This window comes from Strongylocentrotus purpuratus, unplaced genomic scaffold, assembly GCF_000002235.5.
Source record: "Strongylocentrotus purpuratus isolate Spur 01 unplaced genomic scaffold, Spur_5.0 spur5_contig_816, whole genome shotgun sequence".
Lineage (NCBI taxonomy): Eukaryota > Metazoa > Echinodermata > Echinoidea > Camarodonta > Strongylocentrotidae > Strongylocentrotus > Strongylocentrotus purpuratus.
This window is the reverse complement of record NW_022145520.1, coordinates 2354943-2376928: the sequence shown is the minus strand read 5'-3', so window position 1 is coordinate 2376928 and position 21986 is coordinate 2354943. Positions and strand designations below refer to the sequence as shown.

Here is a 21986-nt window from a genome sequence, read left to right as displayed (position 1 = left end):
TGAATAATAATTTGCCAGTGTTTCTTTTGCGTGACTGCTAACGCATGTGTATGCGCGCTACTTATCAACTATAGGGGACCTACGCCAATAGTAATTAAGTCATAAATGACAGTAATGAGGATTAATGCCCCACAAAGAGCACTAATATAGTTACGAGGCCATTGCTTTGTCACTGAACCATGACTGTACGCAGTGGGGGCTAGGGGTAGGGGGCAGTAATTCCCACAAATAAAAAAAAGATATAAAAAAATACAGTAAGTTATCAATAATTCATTGCATTTATCCCGGTCCCCAACATAAAAAAATCCTCTGTACGGCCATGCATTATGGCTCAAGGCATGGGCACACAGAAGATTTAGGGGTTATAGGAATTTCACATTCCCTTTTTTCTTCCTGGCAACTTCGAGAGGTGCAGCATGCAGGGGAAGCCAATTTTATTCTTTCATACTTTGTATCCTATGTGCCATTCTATTGTACCTTAATTCTATTGTATGTTTGAAATGCCAAATAAAAAATAATAATAAATATTTTTGTAATTTCTCATCCCTCTCTCTCTCTCTCTCTCTCTTCTTCTCTCTCTCTCTCTCTCTCTCTCTCTCTTCTCTCTCTCTCTCTCTCTCTTTCTCTCTCCCCCCCTCTCTCTCTCTCTCTCTCTCTCTCTATATTTTGTAAACATCATGGTTTCTGCAATAAAGATGAAATAAATAAAGCTGTTTGGATCGTATGCTTAATGCATAGTATAGAATGACATAGAGCCAAGTAGATGCAATGTTTTACTAATCCCTGTCACCCTGTGTCTAACAGGATCAAACTGACTTCATTCATCTGTACTCAAACAAGTCTTGTTAATCCATTCTTAACACATAGTTTCAAAACATGCTAGCAGCACACTTGGAGCTCGATGGTACATTTGATGCAAGGAAATAGACAAGATATGAAAACACAAAGATGAGGTGAGTTTTTTTTTTATCATTTTTGATTTCTTATTTTCAGAATAAATTCAGTTTAATAATAATATTAACGATGGTGCTTATAAAGCGCTTACCAACGATTTATCTAAGCGCTATAACAAACAAATTACAACGATAAACAATTACACACTAAACAAAACAAAACTTACAAATAAACCTACAAATTACAATAAATAATTATGAAATAGACATGTACATCAATGTTACCAGAGTAAGTGAATCAACAAAAGCAATTTTGAATTAATGTGTCTAAAGACAAGTTTTGAATTATATGTTTTTAATTTGTTTGCTTCACAAGCATTAACTCATATCTGATCAAGTTACATCTAAAGTAGGTTTTGTTTTTCCTCAGATACGTAATTTCTTGTTCATTTAAGCCTTAACATGTCAAAGAAAAAATATTTCCTGTGGTCTTCCTCTTCGAATGTGAGTCGTAAAAAGCCTCATTATTCTTTTGAAATTCCGAACCGTTACAGCGTATCGGAGATAGAGGATTGGGTTCAGGACCAGTTACATGAGAGATGGCAAAAAAGTTTTTTTAAATATTTTTTAATAGTTAAAGCTGTTGCAATGTTTGCAAATCAAATGAATGAATATGTATTCAATGGTATCATAATTGTAATTGTTGATAAAATCTGTCTCACGGCCTAAGCTGAATTATACAATTTTTTTTTTAAATGCATTAACCAATACTTTAAAATACTAAACCATCATATTATAAGGAGATACAAATTGTTACGCGATTTAACACGGTAAATGTGATCCATGATTAACATGGTTAATTTGTTAACTGAACACTGCAAACTTCCTTCTTGAACTATTCAATATTAAATAAAATAAAATAAAATATAAATATAGAGTATTTGTAATGCGCCAATTCCACATGACTAATGTGGCGCATGAAGAAGAAAAACTATAAGTACACAAAATACACACAAAAATGAACAACGACAATGTGAAAGTAAATCTAAATCTTCTGGGAAAGTCGCTTTGAACAAATGAGTTTTGAGGGCATGTTTAAAGCAATCTACACTTGAAATATAACAAATATGTTGTGGCAATTGATTCCATACGTGAGGTCCAGCGTATGCAAATGACCGATCCCCCCCCCCCCCCCCCCATGATTTCTTAGTTTTCGGAACAACAAGCAATTGAGAATCGGATGATCTTAAGCGTCTGGGAGGATTATAAGGCATCAACAAATTAATATTGTACTCTGGGGCAGATCCATATTGTTTTAATGGTATATACCACGAGCAGTTCATCTAAAGATTTTTTCAGATTATGAATTATACACGTATCTTTGAGCTGGCCAAGTGAATGCTATAGAAGGCTAATACTTTCGCTATATAGAAGTCATTGTTATTATTATTGTTACTATTTTGAAAGCTACACCCAGGTCGTCTGATGGCGTGGCCTTTATTTTTCACCCAAAGCCTCCTCCGTGAGCTGGTTGTTCTCTTCCTTCTTCACTTTCAGGGATGACATTTCCTAACAGAAATCAAAGAATATAGGTTTTAAATTCGGTGTCACGTGTAGTGGGACATAAACATGCATCCAGAACGCAAAATGCAGGATTTTTCAAAATGCAGGATTTTTCAAAATCAGAATTTTATCACAAAGAGGTAGAAGCACATCTTTAGGATATGGAGCTGGTAAATATACATATTTCATTCAGGTATATCAAAAATGAATTCCTAATTCACAAACATCACCAACTATTTCGCCTTTTGTGCTCACACGTCTTTTAATGCCATTACATTTCGCTTAGGCACCCTATAACGAGCACAAAGACAATATGAAATAGAATCCTCAGTTCAACAGGGTATCGTCAATCAAGTTTTGAATAATTAAATCGACTGAAGGCGTCAGAGGGCCGTCAAGTTTATTTCATTCATTTCATTTATTTTCCACATTAAAAACCAGAAGAATATACAAGGTAAGAAATACATTTTATACATTTGACACAGAGCAAATGAAAAACAGATACATAAGCATAAAAGAACAATGAAAATCTACATCAGTAACAAACATCAACATTAAAACATAAAGAGGTGAGTAATGTAGAATGTAAAATACATTAATTAAAGAAATACGGATTGCTGTATAGAGAGATGACATCAATTCTACCCTCATATATCTTAGGGTTTTGTTTTGTTTTTAATCTAAAATTCATTAATCTATTCAAAGATACAAAACTTATAAGGAAAAAAGTTAGATTAACCTTGGAAATATAGTATGCATTATTTTTTTATTTTTTTAATAATTATTTATATTCGGCACCTTGTGAAATCTATACATGTATAAGAAATGCAGCTTCCTCAATTATTACTTTTTCGGTGTAAAGTGTTAACATTGGAAATTACAACATGCATATACATTTTTTAGTAGGAAACGCAGCTGTATTAATTTTCAGTTTTCGTAAATGGTCACCTTGTAAAATATACATAGGAAATGGAGGTGCACTAATTTTCAGGTTTTTTAAAAATATTAAAGATGGTGTTAATAAAATGAATACATTGCACAGCGGCGTAGCAAGAGTCCAACCATTAAGGGGGCCCTGCAACGATGGAGGGGATGGTTGGGGTGGGGGGGGGGGGAAGGGTGCATCGCCGTCCCACATGGAAATTGAAATATACATTTATGACGTTACTGATTAGAGAGAGTGTGCGGGTCTAGGTATCTTCTTTTTTCATCCTTTGCTTTTCCCTTGCCCCCCCCCCCCTTTTCCCCGTTTTATCTTGATTTTTTTTTAATTTGTCACTACTCAATAGGCCACTTTCGTAATGTAACCGAATTCAAGCAATAATGCTTGTCCTACCTGGCAATAACTAATGTATGCAGTTCGAATTATGTCTATTGAAATACTATTATTCTTATCAGGTGAATGAAATAATTTGTATTGAGGCACTGCACAAAGACGTATGCATTAAATTTGGTTACATTACGAAAATGGCATATTGGGAGGGATGTGCCCCTTCCCCTTGCTCCCCTTGTAGCTACATTGTACACGGCTGACATTGAGATAAATGAGTAAATGTGATCTTACCCTAGCAACGTCTCTGGTTTTTCTCACAATGCCTCCTGATATACGACGACGACGCATTGCGATAAACTTTCCCCCTTCTAGAAAGTGAAGCACCAAACAAGTAAAGAGATTATAAAAATCATGAAGAATCAATAAAAATTGGACTTATTTACCCAGGGTAGCCACATTATTAATACTGTTCCACCTTCCTATTATTATAGGACTTTTATATTCTGCACGACGAAAACGTGGACTGCCCTTTTAAGGCAATGTGACGTCCTTTTAGGGCACTGGCAGTGACGTCACATTGCCTTAAAAGGGCAGTCCACGTTCTCGTCGTGCAGAATCTAAAAGTCCCTATTATTATCCCATCATTGACAGCCATGTACCCATTTGTAGGTGGGCAAAACATCTTGTCATGGGATGTAAGAAACCGAGCAAGAATTAAACCAAGGGTCCTCTTGTCTGAGAGTCGAGAGAGCCGAGAGAGCCTTTACTAATATACCTTGGTGCTGCTGTTTTTAGATTTATTTTATGGTGCATATGAAGGGCTGTATAATAACAATCATTGGTAGATATCAAACTAGCCAATAGAAGTATGACGTAACTGATTAAAGAATTACGAATATGTGTGTGAGAATCCTTCTTTGTATGTTCCATCATCCCCATGCTTGTTCATTAATGCCTTGGCTTTATGGTTTCAAGTCTCGGGCTTGAGGTCTGGACCCTAATGAAAATACTGATTGAAACCTTTTGGTTTTATTTTTGTTGCAAGGATACTCATATTAAAGCATAAGAATGCAAAGAAACTCCTGTCTAAAGACTTATAATGTGTAAATTGAAGATTACATTATAAGTCCAAGATTTTGGTAATTCTCAGTGGATTTGATGACTGTACTAAATAACAATAATTATAAATGTTATGAACAACTAAAATCTTACCTGCTCCTTCTAGAACACCAGCCACAAGAATCATAGAAATGATCAATATTACAAGAACACGCTGCATCTTGCCTAATGAATGATGACGGAAGTTTCACAGCAATTCAGAATTCTTTGAGTGAGAACTGAACTTGATACCGCCAAGGTTGAAAGACTGAGTTGTGCACAGTGTGTGAAGGGTGTGACAGATATATAGAGCTAATTTCTTTTTATTTTCATTTTTATAAAAAGTCCAACACAGCCAATTGTATTCCAAAAGGGAGCACTATAGTGTAACAAGCATTGTGGGTCACTATTTTGTTTCAATGGTCAATGCTATTCATTAATAATAATAACTGCATGAGAGAACAATCATAAGGAAAAGAGTAAGGTCAGGTTTTAAGGCTCGTTTATCCTTCAGAAATTTGATTTATTAATTGTATTTATCACTACGTGCATAGTTGATAGCCTTTGACTTTTCATTTGTTCGCTCTGATGACCCCTCAAAGCAAGGACATCTCTCCGCGTCATATTCTTGTGTGCGCTCTAACTGCCACATTGCTTGACGGATTTCTTTCCGCATATTTCGAATGGAGGTGTATCGTGGTATAATCTCGACACCTACAACTTTTAGTGATGCTGCCCCCAGTGTTCCGTCTTCTATAGGGTAAAAGGTCATATTTTGTCGATGGTTTGGACGGTGCGCTCTATAGGCCACTTTCTCAAGGGATGTCGTTCAAATTTTGAACAAAGGTGTATCTTGGTATAATCTATAAGCCTGTAGATTTTGATGATGCTGCCTCTAGTGCTCTATCCTTATAGGGTCAAAGGTCATATTCTGATAGATATCTTGTGTGCACTTTAGTGTGTGGTATAACTGCATCATTTCTTAACAGATTTCTTTCAAATTGAGTATGGAAATGAATGTTGGTAAAATCTACGCACCTTTAGTTTTTGGTGATGCTGCTTCGAGTGTCCTGTGTTTTATAGGGTCAAAGGTCATATTTTGGTGGGTGTCTAATGTGCGCTCTGCAGGTCATATTTCATGACAGATTTCTTTCAAATTTCGAAAAGAGATGTATCTTGGTACAATCTACAACTGATCTACACTTTTGGGCGATGCTGCCCTCATTGTTCCGTCTTTTATATGGTCAAAGGTCATATGTCTTTTATGCGCTCTAACTGCCACATTTCTTAATATGACGGATTTCTTTCTAATATTGTATGGAGGTGTGTCTTAGTACATTCTACACATATTTAGTGTTTGGTGATGCTGCCACCTGTGTTTCGCCCATGTAGGGTAAACCCCGGAAAACCATGTAATTTCAGAAACTTTTGTAAATCACTGGTATCGAATAAGAAATAAACCACCTCTGAATTTTATTTGGGGGCAACTGCCCCCTCCCCCTCCCTTCAGCAGGCACGTAGCCACGGGGGGGGGGGGGGGGGGGGGAAGAGATCGGTTGAAATTTTTTAGACCCCTTTTTTTTTACCTCGATCGATTACATGTATGTGCCCCCCCCCCCCCCCCACATCAAACTCTGGCTACATGCCTGCCCTTCAGTACGTCAGTGATTGAGAGGGAAGTGATATCAAAATATGAATGCGAATAACAAGGTCATCGAAAGAGGCAAATGTGTGGAAAGGATCGATTATAATCATACTTTCGTTTTGCCTTTCCCTTTATCTATCTTAGTCTCTTTTTATTTCAATTACATTTTTCTCCGCATGCTATTCGACTCCAATTACTCCTAGTATAATTAAGTCGGTCATAATCATGATCATATTACATGTTAATCATATTCTTCGTTTTAGTAATTCAATTATGAGCTGCAATTAGGACTGTGGGCCTTGATTCTATTGTAGAAGTAGTCTCCCCATCTGTAATGAGCTAAAGTGGTCGTTAAGTAAGCCGAGCTAGCTCTCAGTTGAATTGAGGAAATCCCAGGGGCGAATCTAGCTTTTTGCCGAGAGGGGGGGGGGGGGGGGGGGGGGGGTTTGACCCAGTGGCGGATTCAGGATTTTCCAAAAATCGCGCCGTTTTTTTTTTTCGGGTTTCCTTGCATAATTTGAATATGAGGATACTGCTAACGTTTAAATTTCACAGATAGGACATACATGACATTTTCATAATTCCTGCAAAGTTTTACAGAATTTGAGGTTGGCTGCAAAAGGGACATAGGCCTACTACCTTTAATATAAGGAGTAAAGCATCATTTGTTGATTAACGTTGTATTAGATCTTCTTCGATGTTGTATAAAACAAATAATGAATGTTTTTCATTCGTTCAATTGTGCAAATATTTTCATTCGTTGAAAGATTAACATAAATTCTATTCAACTCGGCTGACGCCTCGTTGAATAGAATGTTAATCTTTCAACTCATGAAAATATTCGCACTATTGAACTCATAACCATTCATTGTATACTAAAGCATGAGCGTGTTGTGATCAATTGGATGTCATTAACCAATATAATTGATATCCAATTTGTTTAGAATAAAATCAAAATCTAAGTTGTTGGAAATGTCGTTGAAAAATTGTTTTTTTTTTACAATGTCATGATTAGCGTATACATGTATTTTAAAGGGTACTAGTATATGCTACCTTAATGATTTTCTTTCCTGACCCAATGGATCTATTGAATATCATGTGACCAACAATCCTCCAATCAAATGACAAGGATCCACTTAGGTGTTGTATAAAGAGTGTTATTCTTGGAAACCATAATGCCGTTCTGATCTGGTTTCTCAACTAGACCAGGATGAGACCGCACAACCAATATAGAGTCAGCTCGTGAGCAACACTGAGCGATGAGGAGTTAGGCCAAGCGCTGGTGTAAGATAACTGCTGTGTCAATTTTTTTTTCTATTTGAGAGGCGAACATAATATTTGCAAAGATGCCACAAATTATTCCAATTTATCATCCACTTTGGGCGGTTATAATTACGGTCTTTGTTTCTTGGTGTACATCTGGAGGATCGGGTGGCTTGCCATTGACTTGTACGAGTCCCTGTCAGCAAACGGTGAGTTTAGAAAGTCTGTCTTTTGGCATTGTTTGTCTTCACTGAACAGGGACTATAATATGAAGAGGTATGGTAGTGCAATTTCGTAAGATTGAATTTAATTTCTGTCAATGTCAAGGGAGTAGCCTATGAAGTTATCCTGCAGACATTAATGGTTCACATCTGGCCTGGATGATGGTTACAGGTGCAAGAATACATGTATATTAAGGATTATGTATGAACAATACAATATAGGAATTATAATGTAATATATTTTCGTCAGCAAAGATACCGTGTGAATGTGAAATATTGTTAATGTTGTTTATAAGGTTAATTTTGCTAAAAGATCATGGTAATAATTGCATGATTTCATTATCATTTGTTATGTCTATTGTTTAATATTATTGTGATTATCAATACTAGTATTCATATTATCACTTTCGTTATCATTACTATCATTACAATTACTATTATTATTATTGTTATTGTTATCGTTATTGTTACTATTATTGTCACCATCATCGTCATCATCATTATATATATTGTTGTTGTTCTTTTGGTTGGCGTTGTTATCATTGAAAGAACAATAAACAAAACTGGAGTAGATGAATTGAAAAATCATACGGAAGAGTTGTATTTATCATCGGTTGAGAAGCTTTGATATATATGAGCTTTCACTTTTCAAAAGTATGTTTAAAGCATTTGCTAATTCAGTCATTCACTTTTTAACTTTGCAAAAGGTAACCTATTTAATAAATCTTTTTTGTAGAAGGGACATATGACATGACAGCTCACAAAAGTTCTAATGTCTTACTATCTGCAGCTATACAGAAACAGTGAATAAACCGTTATTTCTTTTGATATATGTATAATGGACTTTTCACAAGTTCAAATATGGGTTTTTATTACTTCAGTTCTGTTCCTAACCGTCATACAAAAAAGTAACGATTTACATTTTTTGCCAATAAGAATATAGATCACTTTTCCAGGTCCCCTTATTTGTATGTATGTATATGTATGCCTAGATTTGTTATGTGTATGTATGCCTAGATTATTATTTGTTGGTATTAAGAATATATTATTTTAATTAAAAAGTAAACTGTTAGAACCTTCGTTCAGATTGATGATTATAACGATACTATAACCAGGCCAGGATATAAATATGATATCATTAATTATCATGTATCAAAGCCAGATATGTACAAATACAAATAGTCTTTATCACATCATTATTTTGAATGCAATGTCTATAAAATGCTCCAAATATGCCCATATATTATACGTATTTAATGAGAAAATTTAAGCATCAACATTTTTATCTTAATGTTTGGTAGTTGTGCATATTCACCCTTTAATTGCTTATAACTTAAAACTTGAACCAAAATAAAAGGAATAGATTCAATTTCACCTGTAGCATGTTATATGTTAGATCAAGTGGAAATACTTATATTCAAATATGTACTTCCTGAAACATGAGACTATACAGTGTGTATATCGGTCCTACAAACGTAGTGTGTGGAGTGTTTTTATGAACTTGAAGCGCGAAAATGGTTGAGCTAGTTTCGTATTAATATTATTTTAATGACAATACGTTAGCTTTTAATTCTGACTTTCACTTACGCTGCAAATAGTGTGATATTGCTTTTTTGTCACAAAGAAAAATGTGTACTAGTTCCTACCTAGAAGACAAAACAACAAAAGGGAGCAATATTTCTTAAATTTGGGTGATTAATTTACCAACAGACTTTTGCCACGCTTCCTTTAAATTCTCGAAGTTAGACGGGAAACATTCCCAGTCAAATTTTAGGATGTACTATGGGTTTAAAAAAATTCAAACCAGGAAGTGTTTCTTTTGAAATGTATGTCAAATGTATGACAATTAAAGCTCCATGCATGTACACGTCGAGCTCGTGGGAAACCACGTTCAAGTAGAGTAAAGGGTCCATATTGATCTCAACGATGGTTTTCCTGTTTGGCAAAAATGTTTGTACAGCTGCAGAGCCAAGTCAAACCTATTGTGTCCCAAACTTTACAGATTTTAGTATATTTTGGTGATTGTATTAACTTGCAAGGCCTACCAGAGATTTGATCGATCAAATTGAATAAAATGATACTCGATCTGTTGTCAAAGAATAAAATTATATTCATAATATCATGATATTCGGTATCCTATAGTAGGCCTATATAGGACACCTCATGACCAAATAGCTGGGACTTACACTCTCAAAAGTATTTATCAAACAATGAATATAGAACCTATTCACATTTTAATATGAAAACTCATACGAAGGACACTTCCGAAAATCTGTTCAAAATGAAGAGTTTCTTTTCATATTTGAGAAGATATTTTTGACAGTTTGAATTTGCGTTATTAAAGGTGACTTGAATTCTAATCATATTGACGAGTTTGGGCTTCAACATTTTTGAATAGCTGTTCTATTAAGAGAAGAAAAAATCTGATGTTTTAACGAGAGTGTGGTCATAATATATGGACAGAAATTTTGGTTCCATGTGGTACCTCCACTATAATGTGTTTAAATGGATTCGAAGACCTTAGAATTTCATCAGGGTTCTTGTTTTTATATACATTCATGTCCATGTCTACACTCATAATCACTATATTTATCAATTCAAAATCTCATTCATTCTCGGGAGCGGTGTCAAGTTGTCCTGAATGGCCTTTTCTGATTTTAAATTCCGTCTTTCTGTTGCAGGATTCATCTCGTGTTTCAAGTTCACCTTTTCCACCATGCGTTATTATTCCAAGTAAGTCACGTAAAATACTTCTTTTAGAAATGTCCTACATCGTAAATAATATCAATTATCAGTGTTTTAAAAAGAAAAGAAGTACCAGGTCATGAAAATCTGGGCTTAGTAGTTTAATACCAAAATATATTTCTGGTCTCTCAATGTTTCACCGATCCTGTTTGTAAAAACCATTATATAGGCATACTTGTCTCATCACCATTTCCATCCCTTTCCCATCTCTTTTGTTCTGCCACCTTCTCTTTTCTTTACTTTTCCAGCTTTATTTTTCTTTCCATGTTTTTTCTTCCTCTTTCACATCCCTGTTCCCTCTCTTTCAATCTCTCTCTATTATATTTCCCTCGCTCTCGCCCCCTCTTCATTTAAATTTAATCTTTAATATGCAGGTGGCCATGCTAAAATGATACGTCAATACTTTTAGAATGAGTTAAAGGTATATCAAAACAATCTTCTTGATTGAGAATATTTAGAAATAATGGCCACGTTTGAAGAAACAAAAGTATTTTGCGAAAACGCCCTGATGAACCCAATTTATTACATCTATTTTGACGTAACTATATGGTCAATTTTACGCTCAGAATTTGAGACCCAGATTTCTAAACTTACTGACAGATAAAAATCAAGTTCTATACAATAAGCAGACATCTGTTAAACCAGAATTTTGTTTCTTCTGTAATGACTGTTCAAATGACACCTACATTTCCTGAACAAAATTTTGGATTTCAGCCAACAGCAAACATGATACTAATTAGTGTTAGGAAGAAGTGGGTAGATCATTATTCATGTAGAAGTTCTTTTGAGTATACACTGCGTCCCAGAAAAAACGAAACAGAGATTTTTCGATGTGATTTTTCGATGTTTTAACATAACTTAATCACAATTATGATTAATAAATGACACATATTTGTAAAGCTTAGATCCTCTTCTTTCATTTGATGCAACTCATATGATACATATTTCACGCATGAGTGATTAAAATCAATTTGAAGAGAGGGAACCAAAAGTCATCTGGCGGACGGCATTTGAATTTCAAAGAAGAAAATATATCACATTTCTAAAAAGTTCAGTTTCTGCCCTTTCATATGACATCTCAATCAGGAAAAAATGAGCAAGAAATAGCAAAGTTCTGTTTTCTTTCAACACCAATTTGTTGACAATCAGCCATGCATGAAGTCTTTAGTCTATAGCTGATCGTCAACGAAACGGAGTTAAGTCTTTTGTAAATTCCGTTTGTTGCTACGGCAGGCAGCTAGTGGAAACGAATTCGTTTAATAAAATTTTGAACATGCAAGCATTACTTTAAACAAACAGAACTTTGTTATTCCTAGCTCACTTTTCCTGATTGAGGTGTCATATGAAAGGGCAGAAACTAAACATTCTCTTTGGTGATTCTCTCTTTGGATTTTTGGTTCTCTCTCTTCAAATTGATTTTAATCACTCATGCATGAAATATGCACCATCGTAGTTGCATCAAATGGAAGAGAAGGAATTAAGCTCTTCAAATATGTGTCATTTATTGATTATAATTATGATAAATCTTCGATAATTCTCGGTTTCGTTTTTTCTGGGACGCACTGTATATAAAACAGTTTTCAGGATATAATACTTATAATGTTTGCTTACATTGGCTGTCATCCAACTGGTAATGCCTTCAATCTTTTAAAATTAAGTATTTTTCCTACAAACATATTGTAAACATAAGAAAACATTCCGAGCAATGCTGTCGACAACCGACACAAAGTACAAGTCCACTCCAAAAATAACTTAAAAACTTATGTTATCAATATAAGGAAAATGATAGATAAATATGTAGTTAGTGAGGACATGACGTCACAGACTCATGAGTGAGTTGCCAATTTGTCATGTGATTTTCAAAGTTTTTCATGTCATTAAGCATTTTCTTATTAGTTTTGCTCAAACTTTTTTTTTATTGGTTTGTCTGATTTTTCTGCTTATATTGGAAATGAATTATTTTGGAGTGGACTTGCCCTTTAACCGAGTGCCCCATCATCATTGAGTTACTGTACACGTTTCCGTATTTTGTTCAATCATTGAAACTCCTTTTGAGATTGTTCAGTAGAGAAGATGAGCTTTCTTTATAGGTCCGTTACACTCTACCCTTTGCTTTTTCTTTCTAAACAACTTTTTTGTCAGATTTCCTGTTTTTTTTTAAAAATTCATTTTGGTTTGATTTTGATTGGTAGATTGTTGGAATCGGGACACCGTACCTGTAAACCAGGCACCAGGTGGCCCCATCCAGGTTGGTATGGGTTCTTCATCTGTCATAGGACCAGATGGAAAGGTCTACCTGAAGATCATTCCTCAGTGGCGTGCATCACAAGGTGATAATGAGAATAAATTGATGATGATGCTGATGATGATGATAATAATAATGACAATGAACAATAATAATGATAATAATAATGATAATAATAATAGTAATATGATTATGAAGAAGAAGAAGAAGAAGAAGAAGAAGAAGAAGAATAGGCATTTATATGGTACTATCTATTTAGAACTTATATTCCAAAGTACACAAGGAAAAATACATTTAGAAGTGAAACTAAAGCCAAACGAGTGTCATATCCTCGTGTACAAGGACTTTATAATATTGTTCAGAAGATGAAATCAAACTCCATACATGATCTGAAATATACAGCTAAATCTAGTATTGGTAGTGACTAGTCTAAATTACAAACCGAGAATTGTATCTGATATATGCTTCACCAAAAACCTTCCTTTAAAAACTTGACACATATATTTCCAATTTCTTTTTTTCCTAGATCGCATAAGCCTTTTGACTGGATATGAAGTTAAAGTCATGTGCAGCAGGAATATTTGTGCTTCACAATATTTCTGTTTCACAGTCTCATTCAACAAAACCTTGACCATCGAGGACACTCGTGTAAGTCTTTGCATTTTATCTTCTAAAACATGTTGTTTGTTCTATCGTCAGATATTTGAATTTGCAAGAAAGGCAATTCTACCCGTATAGTCAATTCAATTCGTTTGTATTCATTTCTATTTTCAATAAAAACAATACAAAGATATATACAATAACATAATCATTTGCAATATATAAGAAATGAAAATAGGGGAGGCTAAAAAAGGGCCCTATATGGGGGTATAGTTCCCCGAACAGATTTAAGAGATTAACATATACATATACAAACAAAACTAAAAAAGAAACATACATGACATAACATGACAGGAACATCGTTCATGGCAGGTAATACAAATGGAAAAATACATTAAAACATACATATTTGATCTTTTAAAAACTAGCACAGTTGGAAGTAAACTATTTTGGTCTTGATCGAACTAAATATGTTGTTAGATTATGCCATTTGTAGCACATGGGCACATTATGAAAATTATGGGGAAATTATGAAACAAGATACGAGGGAATGTTTCAATATACACGTAATCTATGTGTATTTTTTTTTCTTCTTGCAGTCTAATTTTACGGTGAGTTGTCAGTATGGGAATTTTTCCCAGCCTAGCATGGACTACGTCATCATTATCCGGAGCCTTCCAAAAAGTAATGATGATTCGAACAGAGGGAGTCAGATTGCAGCACTTCCAAGTATGTACTTCACTATTATGGTGTAAATTTGTGATTGCACCCTGACATAGCAAATTGATCCATTTCATTGCAAGGAATACAATAAATGTCTTTTTTTATAATCTGAAACAAAACAAGGGTAATTAGTTTTTTTTAAAACAATATTTTAGCCCCCCATAGGCTATTTTATTGAGTCAAACAAAACATTTTACAAATTAATAAACTGAAGTCTTTCTTTATATCAAACAAAACAATTAGTTTTAAAAATGGAAAGCACCCCAAAGCACATTCATTTTTGTTCAATTTACTCAAAGTTAGGATCATTATTTTGCGTGCTATGTAATTAATGTTTTCACATATTCGTGCGTTTCGTGCATATGTTTAGATCCATAGGTTGCAATAATTGTTCGAATTTGTATATTTTGAAAGTTGTTTTGCATTTTACGATACGTAAATCTTTTCCAGGTTTTGATTGAACATCAAGAAAATTTGATACTCATATTCAGAGTTGTATTTCTGTTCTCAGGTTGTAAACAAGAACCACAGGTTGCTCTTTGCAATATTGGTAAGTTTGTTTGCTTTTATTTGAGGAATTCATCTATCGTTACTAACTTTGGTGGCAGCGGTAGGATAGTTACGCGTAGGTTTGCTAAAAGTTTTGGTTTCATCTGGTGGCAGGGTTGATAATTTATTACACATACACACAAATCTTTTTCGTACTGAAGTTGTGCGTAGCCTTGGCAGTGGTGGGCTGAGAGACACAAACATGTATTAAAAAAATGAAATTGGTAATACCGGTTGGATAAATACATTATGTATGTTTCTTAATTCATTTGTAATGGTTTTGAACTCTGCAGCAGCGGGATAAATTCACAAAGCATTGGGTTTCTAAGAAAAATATTTAAATTGGTGACAGCGGTGAATACATAATTATGCATAGGCTAATATATCTTTCCAAAAATAGCAGTTGGATAAATACATGTAGATTTGTTTCATAAAGATGTTAACCTGACAGCGAGTGGGTGAATACATAGATATTTGATTACATCTTTTATTTGAAGAGATTAATAAAAATTAAAAAAGATAATAAATATTTTTTTTAAAAAAAGGTTGTTTTTTTTATTGTTTGAAAACATGGTTTTAAAAATGTATTAAGTTTGTTAACCCCGATTACTTTGAAGAATCTGAAAGATATCGTTATTTCTGTAATTTATTTGTTCTATTATATATTGTTATACTGTATAATTTATATATTTCATTTAAATTTATGGATATTTGAGTGGAAAAATAAATAAATTCAAATCTTATCAAATCAAATCAAGGATCTTTAAAAATTGTATTTATTTGTTATTTCACAAGCAGTTTATCAATAAATACATTTATTTTTCATTCTGTTTCACATTCATCTGAAATGGTCGTTTTGCTTTAAAAAAAAGAGCTAATAGCATACACTTTAAGGGCTGTATTGAAGGGGTCTACTCGCTATTTATAAGGACAGCTATTTATAAAAGACCGCTATTCATTGAGTCCCGAGTTTTGGATAGCGGTCCTTATGAATGGCGGTCCTTATGAATAGCGAGGTAAATTGTCTATGGTTTGCTCGCTATTTATAAGGGCCGCTATTTATTTTGTCACGCGTTATGGTTAGCGGTTCTTATGAAAAATGGTCCTCATGAATTGCGATCATTATGGATAGCGAGCTTGACCCGTATTAAAAGTGAACTCGTTTGTTCATACGTAATTATTTTACAGACTCTCCCGAGGACTGGGTGCCACAATACAAACCCTTCATTACTCAGATCAGCAATGGTTCTGTATTTGTTTCATTTTGGCCCAGTACCAGTACGAAATATCCCCGGTACCATGTTTTTCTTGATGAAGTTGATGTTAAAAAAGGTAGCATTCCACACCGCTCTGCAGCATACTTTGATTCAGTAAGTATATCAAATTTAATTTAATTTAATTCAATTTATTTTCTTCTGCAACATACAAATCAAATTTTGTATACAATATGATAATAATAAATGATGACATCAAAACAAAACTAAACTGATGACACAATACCAAGAATTATTCATTAAGGAAGTTGCAGAAGAAGAAGGGATAAGCGAGTGCTTACTTGAGGAAATAGATGTTAAAGAGAAAGGTAGAATTCCACATTAGTCTGCAACATACTTTGAATCAGTGAGTTTATCAAATGGAATTGAATTTAATTTGTTTTCTCCTGCAACATACAAATTAAATTACATTTCAGCGATATAACATATACAAAATATAACAAGTTTTTTGTTATTGTTTATACAATATGATAATAATAAATGATGACATTAAAACAAAATTTAACTGATAACACAATACCAAGAATTACTAATTAAGAAAGTTGCAGAAGAAGAAGGGCTATTACAATAAGCGATTGCTTGATAACGTGATAGCCCGGGAGAAAGAGAAGGGGGAGGGGTTATGATAAAAAGCTAAAACAAAAAATGGAGATGGTGAAGATGTTGATGATGTGATGATGGTGATGATGTTGATGATAATGATGATGGTTGAAAATGAAAATTACATTTTGTCTTGTATAAAATCCATTCTAAGGAGGTTATTAATCATAATCAACCCGTCTTTAAACAGTTTTAATTTTGTGGTAAAGTGATATGGAATGTACATAAAGATCACAACCATAACAACTACGTCATTGTCGAAAATGATGCCATTTCCTCCCACTTTGTCCTATTCCCAACTTCTTTACAAAAGTTCGATGAAAGACATACATTTTCAACAACAAAAAAGAAATTATTTGGAATATTTGATATTTCTGTTTTGTTAATCTTATAATTTCATTTTTCTACAAGGAAATGGCATATTTCGTTAAGGATTTTTTTTTAAACAAGGCTCATCCAATACCTAACATAATATATAGTTCAACCTTAACCAACTTATATGGTAAATTGATTTACAAGAGTGGCATTATGCACTTTAATAGTACAATGGCCAACGATGTAATGAAAGAGACCAATGAAATCTGGTTCATTTAGAAACAAGTAGATGTCTTTGAATATTTATCAATGGCGTCTTTTACCTTCATGTTCCTTCAGTTTACGTTATTACTTGCCGGAAGTTGGTCTATTCTTCATGACCTTTTTACGATTACTTTTACAGCAACGAGATGGTATCCCTTCTGTGTATTTTAACAACGTTCCCGAGGGAATTTATATAGCATCGGTAAGTCAATGGAAAGATATATACATATTTTTGTCTCTATTTGTACAATTTCTTCTTCGGGTTGAAAGATTTTTTATTGTGGTTTAAGTTTCTTTAATTTCCTTTTTACAGAATTAGAATTTCGTCATATCAGTTTAAAGGTAAAGACCAGTATTGGAAACGCCCCAATTTCAAAAAATAAAATGGAAGCTCTTATTACCAATCATGTGAAAGAATATGTTTTGACTAATACATGATGATGATAACAATTTTGCCTGGAAACCGCCTACTAATTGATATGTTTGGTAAATTAGTTTATCTATTGGTATGTGAGAGATAAACGCACGTGTCGCGCACGTGTGCGTAGTCCCATATACATCTTTCTGTGTACAGTGCTTGTAACTTATCGAAGACTGGGCCAAATTTCTTATCATTTTGATGATTCCAGAACCTTGCAGTACACACCAATACTTATATGCTAGATGATCAATCTTTTCTGATCGATTCCACAACGTTTTTTTTCACAATGCAATCGCATGACCATAACTGGTCTTTATCTTTCAATATTTCAAATAGTATATTGATTGAATGTTAACACTTTAATGTAAAAACCTTTTCATTTGATAAGTGTTAACCACAATGTTTTATATGTGTTATATTGGGGCTCCTATTTCTGTTATTATCATTATATCTTTTGTTTCCTTGCTTCCAAACATATTGGTTAAATAAAAATGAGTTTTTTTAATAGAGATACAGATCACATTATGCATCATCTTTCTCTTTGAAAGGGAAATTTAGTATTTTAAATGAGATCTTTAAATTTGTTGTCATTTCCTAGGTAGGTATTGATGAAACCGTTTGTCCAGATTGTGCGTATTTCAGATCGAGAAATAACATCACTGTTCGTGGTAAGTTTTCTCTTTGAGTTATCATTATTTTTCACTTGTTTGTTTATTGTATTAAGAGTTTGAGTACCCCTGGCATTTATTTGCAACTTTAAAAGTTGTGTCATGGTCTAATGGATACTTCACTAAACCGTGGATTACTTCTAAATGTGCCACTCTCCATCCATGTGCAGTAAATGGATAACCTACTAAGAAGTCATTTACTGAATGTTCTGAGCGTCTTAGGGTAGAGGGGCTAAGTCCAAGGTAATAATAGTACTTTGTAGGCATCTTGATCATCCCATGTGATGTGTACGTGGTCATATAATTCAATTCAATTCAAATTAATTCAATTCAAATTAACATTTATTTTCTTCCATTTAATTTGACAACATATTTGACATAATGTTCAAACAATACAATTTAAACGTTGGAACATAAATATAATCTAAGAACTGTCTTGTATTACAAGGAAGAAGGTGTGAATCCCTGTAAGCATAGCTTGTATTGGGTACGCCCGAATACACAAATACGAAATATACATTATAAATAAAAGAAAGGAAGAAAGGGGTAGGCAATGAGCAGAAGATGATAGAGATCTTGGAGGAAGAGAAAGGAAGAGGCCTACAACATAGTAGCAAGGGAGAGTATGGCATTCATAAACAACATAATGGCAAGATATAGGTGAAGATGTGGAGATATTTGATTGTACCTCATCATTATTGTCATTGTTATCATTATCATAAGTTTTTTTTTTTTTAATTATTCTCGTGTATGCAGCTATGCCCACTCCCGCCCCCTCAACAGCACATAGTACCCGTCCTAGAGACCCTGAGGAGACCTCAAATACATCAGGATCCCCACCCCATTTGGCAGCGCTGACAGGAGCTCTGGGAGTAATCCTTGGGGTTATTCTCATCACGGTCCTCATAACCCGCACGCGTAGAAGGAGCTCTTTACGTCCTTCCGAACAAAGTGGTGATGAGAAAGAGACTGGAGGAGATACTTTGGAAAGATCACCCATGCTTCATCGGGATGACATGCCATACGGTTAGTATACAAATAATACACAGCAGTGAGGGCATTAGTAAAAACTACCCACATAAGGTATACCTTTGGAACAGTCTAACACGCCCGAGGCGATAGCCGAGGGTGTTTGGACTGTTTTGAAGGTACCGAGTGCATGGGGGTGATTTTACTGATGCCCGAACGAAATGATGTGTATTATTTGTTTTATAAGATTATATTTCATTTGTTTTATAAAATGATGTTTTATAACATGATTTTACTAACGACCGGTCGTTATCGAAATTCTGTGTTAGGCCAAATAATGTCTGGTCATGTGTTCGCTCTCAACCAATCATTTGATTTAGGATCCACGTCATCATCTTATAAATGGCATTATTCTACCCCGTGTTAGAACTTATGTCTGTACTGATTCCGATTTTCTATAAAGACTGGAAAAAACACAATTCTCATTCGTAGTCTCCATACAATAAGTGTCATGATAAGCACGTGATCGGGAAATTATCAATTACTTCTCTGATGTTATTCAATTAATCTTTGCGATAACTCTTGATACTTTTTCATTGCAAAGTTTAAACCTGAAGATATTTACGAAACACAACCTTGTCTAGGTAGCATACCCCTTCAATTGATTTACCATGGCTTCTTTAAAGCTTATCGATATCTATAAAATACATCATTGAGATATTTTCAAAGCACATCAATATTTACTCCAATATTTGTTAACATTATTCATATCTTTCTAAATATGATTTTGTCATTTTAGGTTTAAATATGAGCTACTCTTTTTCACTTCTGGTTTGATTCCTTAAGTTTATTCTGTTCAATATCTTCTTCAAACAGGCAACCCCAGGGCAACTTGTTTGCCAAAAGGAGAACGTAATTTGTCCTGTTGATATGAGCTTACTAAATTCCTATTTTTGCAGATGACTGTGATTCAATAACTGGGACAGGCTACATCAACCAGTGGCCGCCACCGTTGTCTAGCAACAGCGACTACGACAACAATCTCTTTGGCATCTCGAACCCCTCCATGATCCCTCCCATCATCCATAATGAATGGGAAAAGAGCGATGGGAGACTCGCACAGGAGAGTGAGCTCTACGCCGATAAAATTGGATACCAGAGAGGGGATAGCATCAGTAAGGTAGCAGTCGATGTACATTCTTCGATGGACCCCCAAACATCATTTAAAAGTGGCCTTCCTTCGATTGAGTCACCGGACTCTGGAGTAGACTCCATCTATTTTGAAGGCACCATGGAAGATGGACAAACGATGTTCTCGTTAGCCTTGACTAATCTTGGTGAGGAGGTATAAGAACGGTTGTAATTCCACAGTGATTGGAAATATTAACTCACGGGAGACTCGCGCAGGAAAGTGAGTTTTTCGTCAACACCATTGGTGTGCATTCTTCCATGGACCACCAAGGGTTCCAAACATCATTTAAAAGTGGCCTTCCGGCTTCGATTGAGTCACCGGACTCTGGAGTAGACTCCATCTATTCGGAAGGCACCATGGAAGATGGACAAACGTTGTTCTCGTTAGCTTTGACTAATCTTGGTGAGGAGGTATAATTAAGGTCGTAATTACACAGTGATTGGAAATTATAGACACACGGGAGACTCGCGCAGGAAAGTGAGCTCTACACCAACACCATTGGATACCAGAGAGGGGATAGCATCATTAAAGTAGCAGTTGATGCGCATTCTTCTATGGACCACAAAAGCATCCTTCAAGAGTGGCGTTTCTTCAATGGAGCCAGCGGACTCTGGAGTAGACTCCATCCATTCTTAAGGCACCGTCGAAGATGGACCAACATTGTTTTCATTAGCTTTTACTAATCTTGGTGAGGAGGTATAAGTATGGTTGTAATTCCACAGTGATTGGAAATATAGACACACTGGAGACTCGCGCAGGAAAGTGAGTTTTACACCAACACCATTGGATACCAGAGAGGGGATAGCATCAGTAAAGTAGCAGTCGATGTACATTCTTCAATGGGCCCTCAAACATCATTTAAAAGTGGCCTTCCGGCTTCGATGGAGCCACCGGACTCTGGAGTAGACTCCATCTATTCTGAAGGCACCAGGGAAGATGGACCAACATTGTTTTCATTAGCTTTAATTGCTTTTTACTAATTTCGGTGAAGAAGTATATAAGAATTGTTTTATTGTGCGCCTTACAACTATTGATGTACGTGGGAAATGACGGGGGGAATGACCTATTTCGCGAGGTGCCTTTCAATTTTGTCTGTTTCAACCACAGTTAATCCGTCTTCTTCTAAATGCTTTTAAGTTCTCATAAGTTTAGCGCAGGTACCTGTCAGTTCCCATAGACAATAGATTTTCCCTATTCAATGAAGGATGGCTTGAGAAACAATTAACATTCAAGACAGATTGACGGTATTTAATTGTTAATATTATTGAATTGGAATATCATACTGAACATCAATTTGCTCGATTGTCTCATTGTTTTCTTCTATTGTTCAGATTGTGTTGTGGAGTACGTGCCTTCAGGGAGAGATATGTAAATATTTCAATCATAGATGACCTTTAATTACCGTATGTTTATGAGAGGGTTAAACATGAGTATTTTCGCAGCAATGACCACTTTTCATGCAGGG

General features: G+C 34.8%; 1 protein-coding gene and 2 long non-coding RNA genes across 3 annotated transcripts; 2 read left to right on the top strand and 1 right to left on the bottom strand.

Moving 5' to 3' along the window:
* Nucleotides 1–2091: 2091 nt before the first annotated feature.
* On the bottom strand, nucleotides 2092–5085 carry LOC115921499. The gene is made up of 3 exons (XR_004062911.1): nucleotides 4942–5085; nucleotides 4021–4097; nucleotides 2092–2462 (listed from the first exon to the last, which is right to left on the bottom strand). It is a non-coding gene; the product is annotated as an uncharacterized LOC115921499 (long non-coding RNA).
* Nucleotides 5086–7560: 2475 nt separating this feature from the next.
* LOC115918452 lies at nucleotides 7561–17286 on the top strand. Its single transcript, XM_030979079.1, has 8 exons — nucleotides 7561–7944; nucleotides 10638–10689; nucleotides 12894–13031; nucleotides 13473–13594; nucleotides 14146–14275; nucleotides 14781–14819; nucleotides 16007–16188; nucleotides 17212–17286. The coding sequence occupies exons 1-8, from the start codon at nucleotides 7819–7821 to the stop codon at nucleotides 17284–17286; spliced, it is 864 nt and encodes a 287-aa protein (XP_030834939.1). The 5' UTR covers nucleotides 7561–7818.
* A 128-nt stretch (nucleotides 17287–17414) lies between these two features.
* LOC115921714 lies at nucleotides 17415–19380 on the top strand. Its single transcript, XR_004063063.1, has 3 exons — nucleotides 17415–17473; nucleotides 18291–18360; nucleotides 19117–19380. It is a non-coding gene; the product is annotated as an uncharacterized LOC115921714 (long non-coding RNA).
* The last annotated feature ends 2606 nt before the right edge of the window (nucleotides 19381–21986 follow it).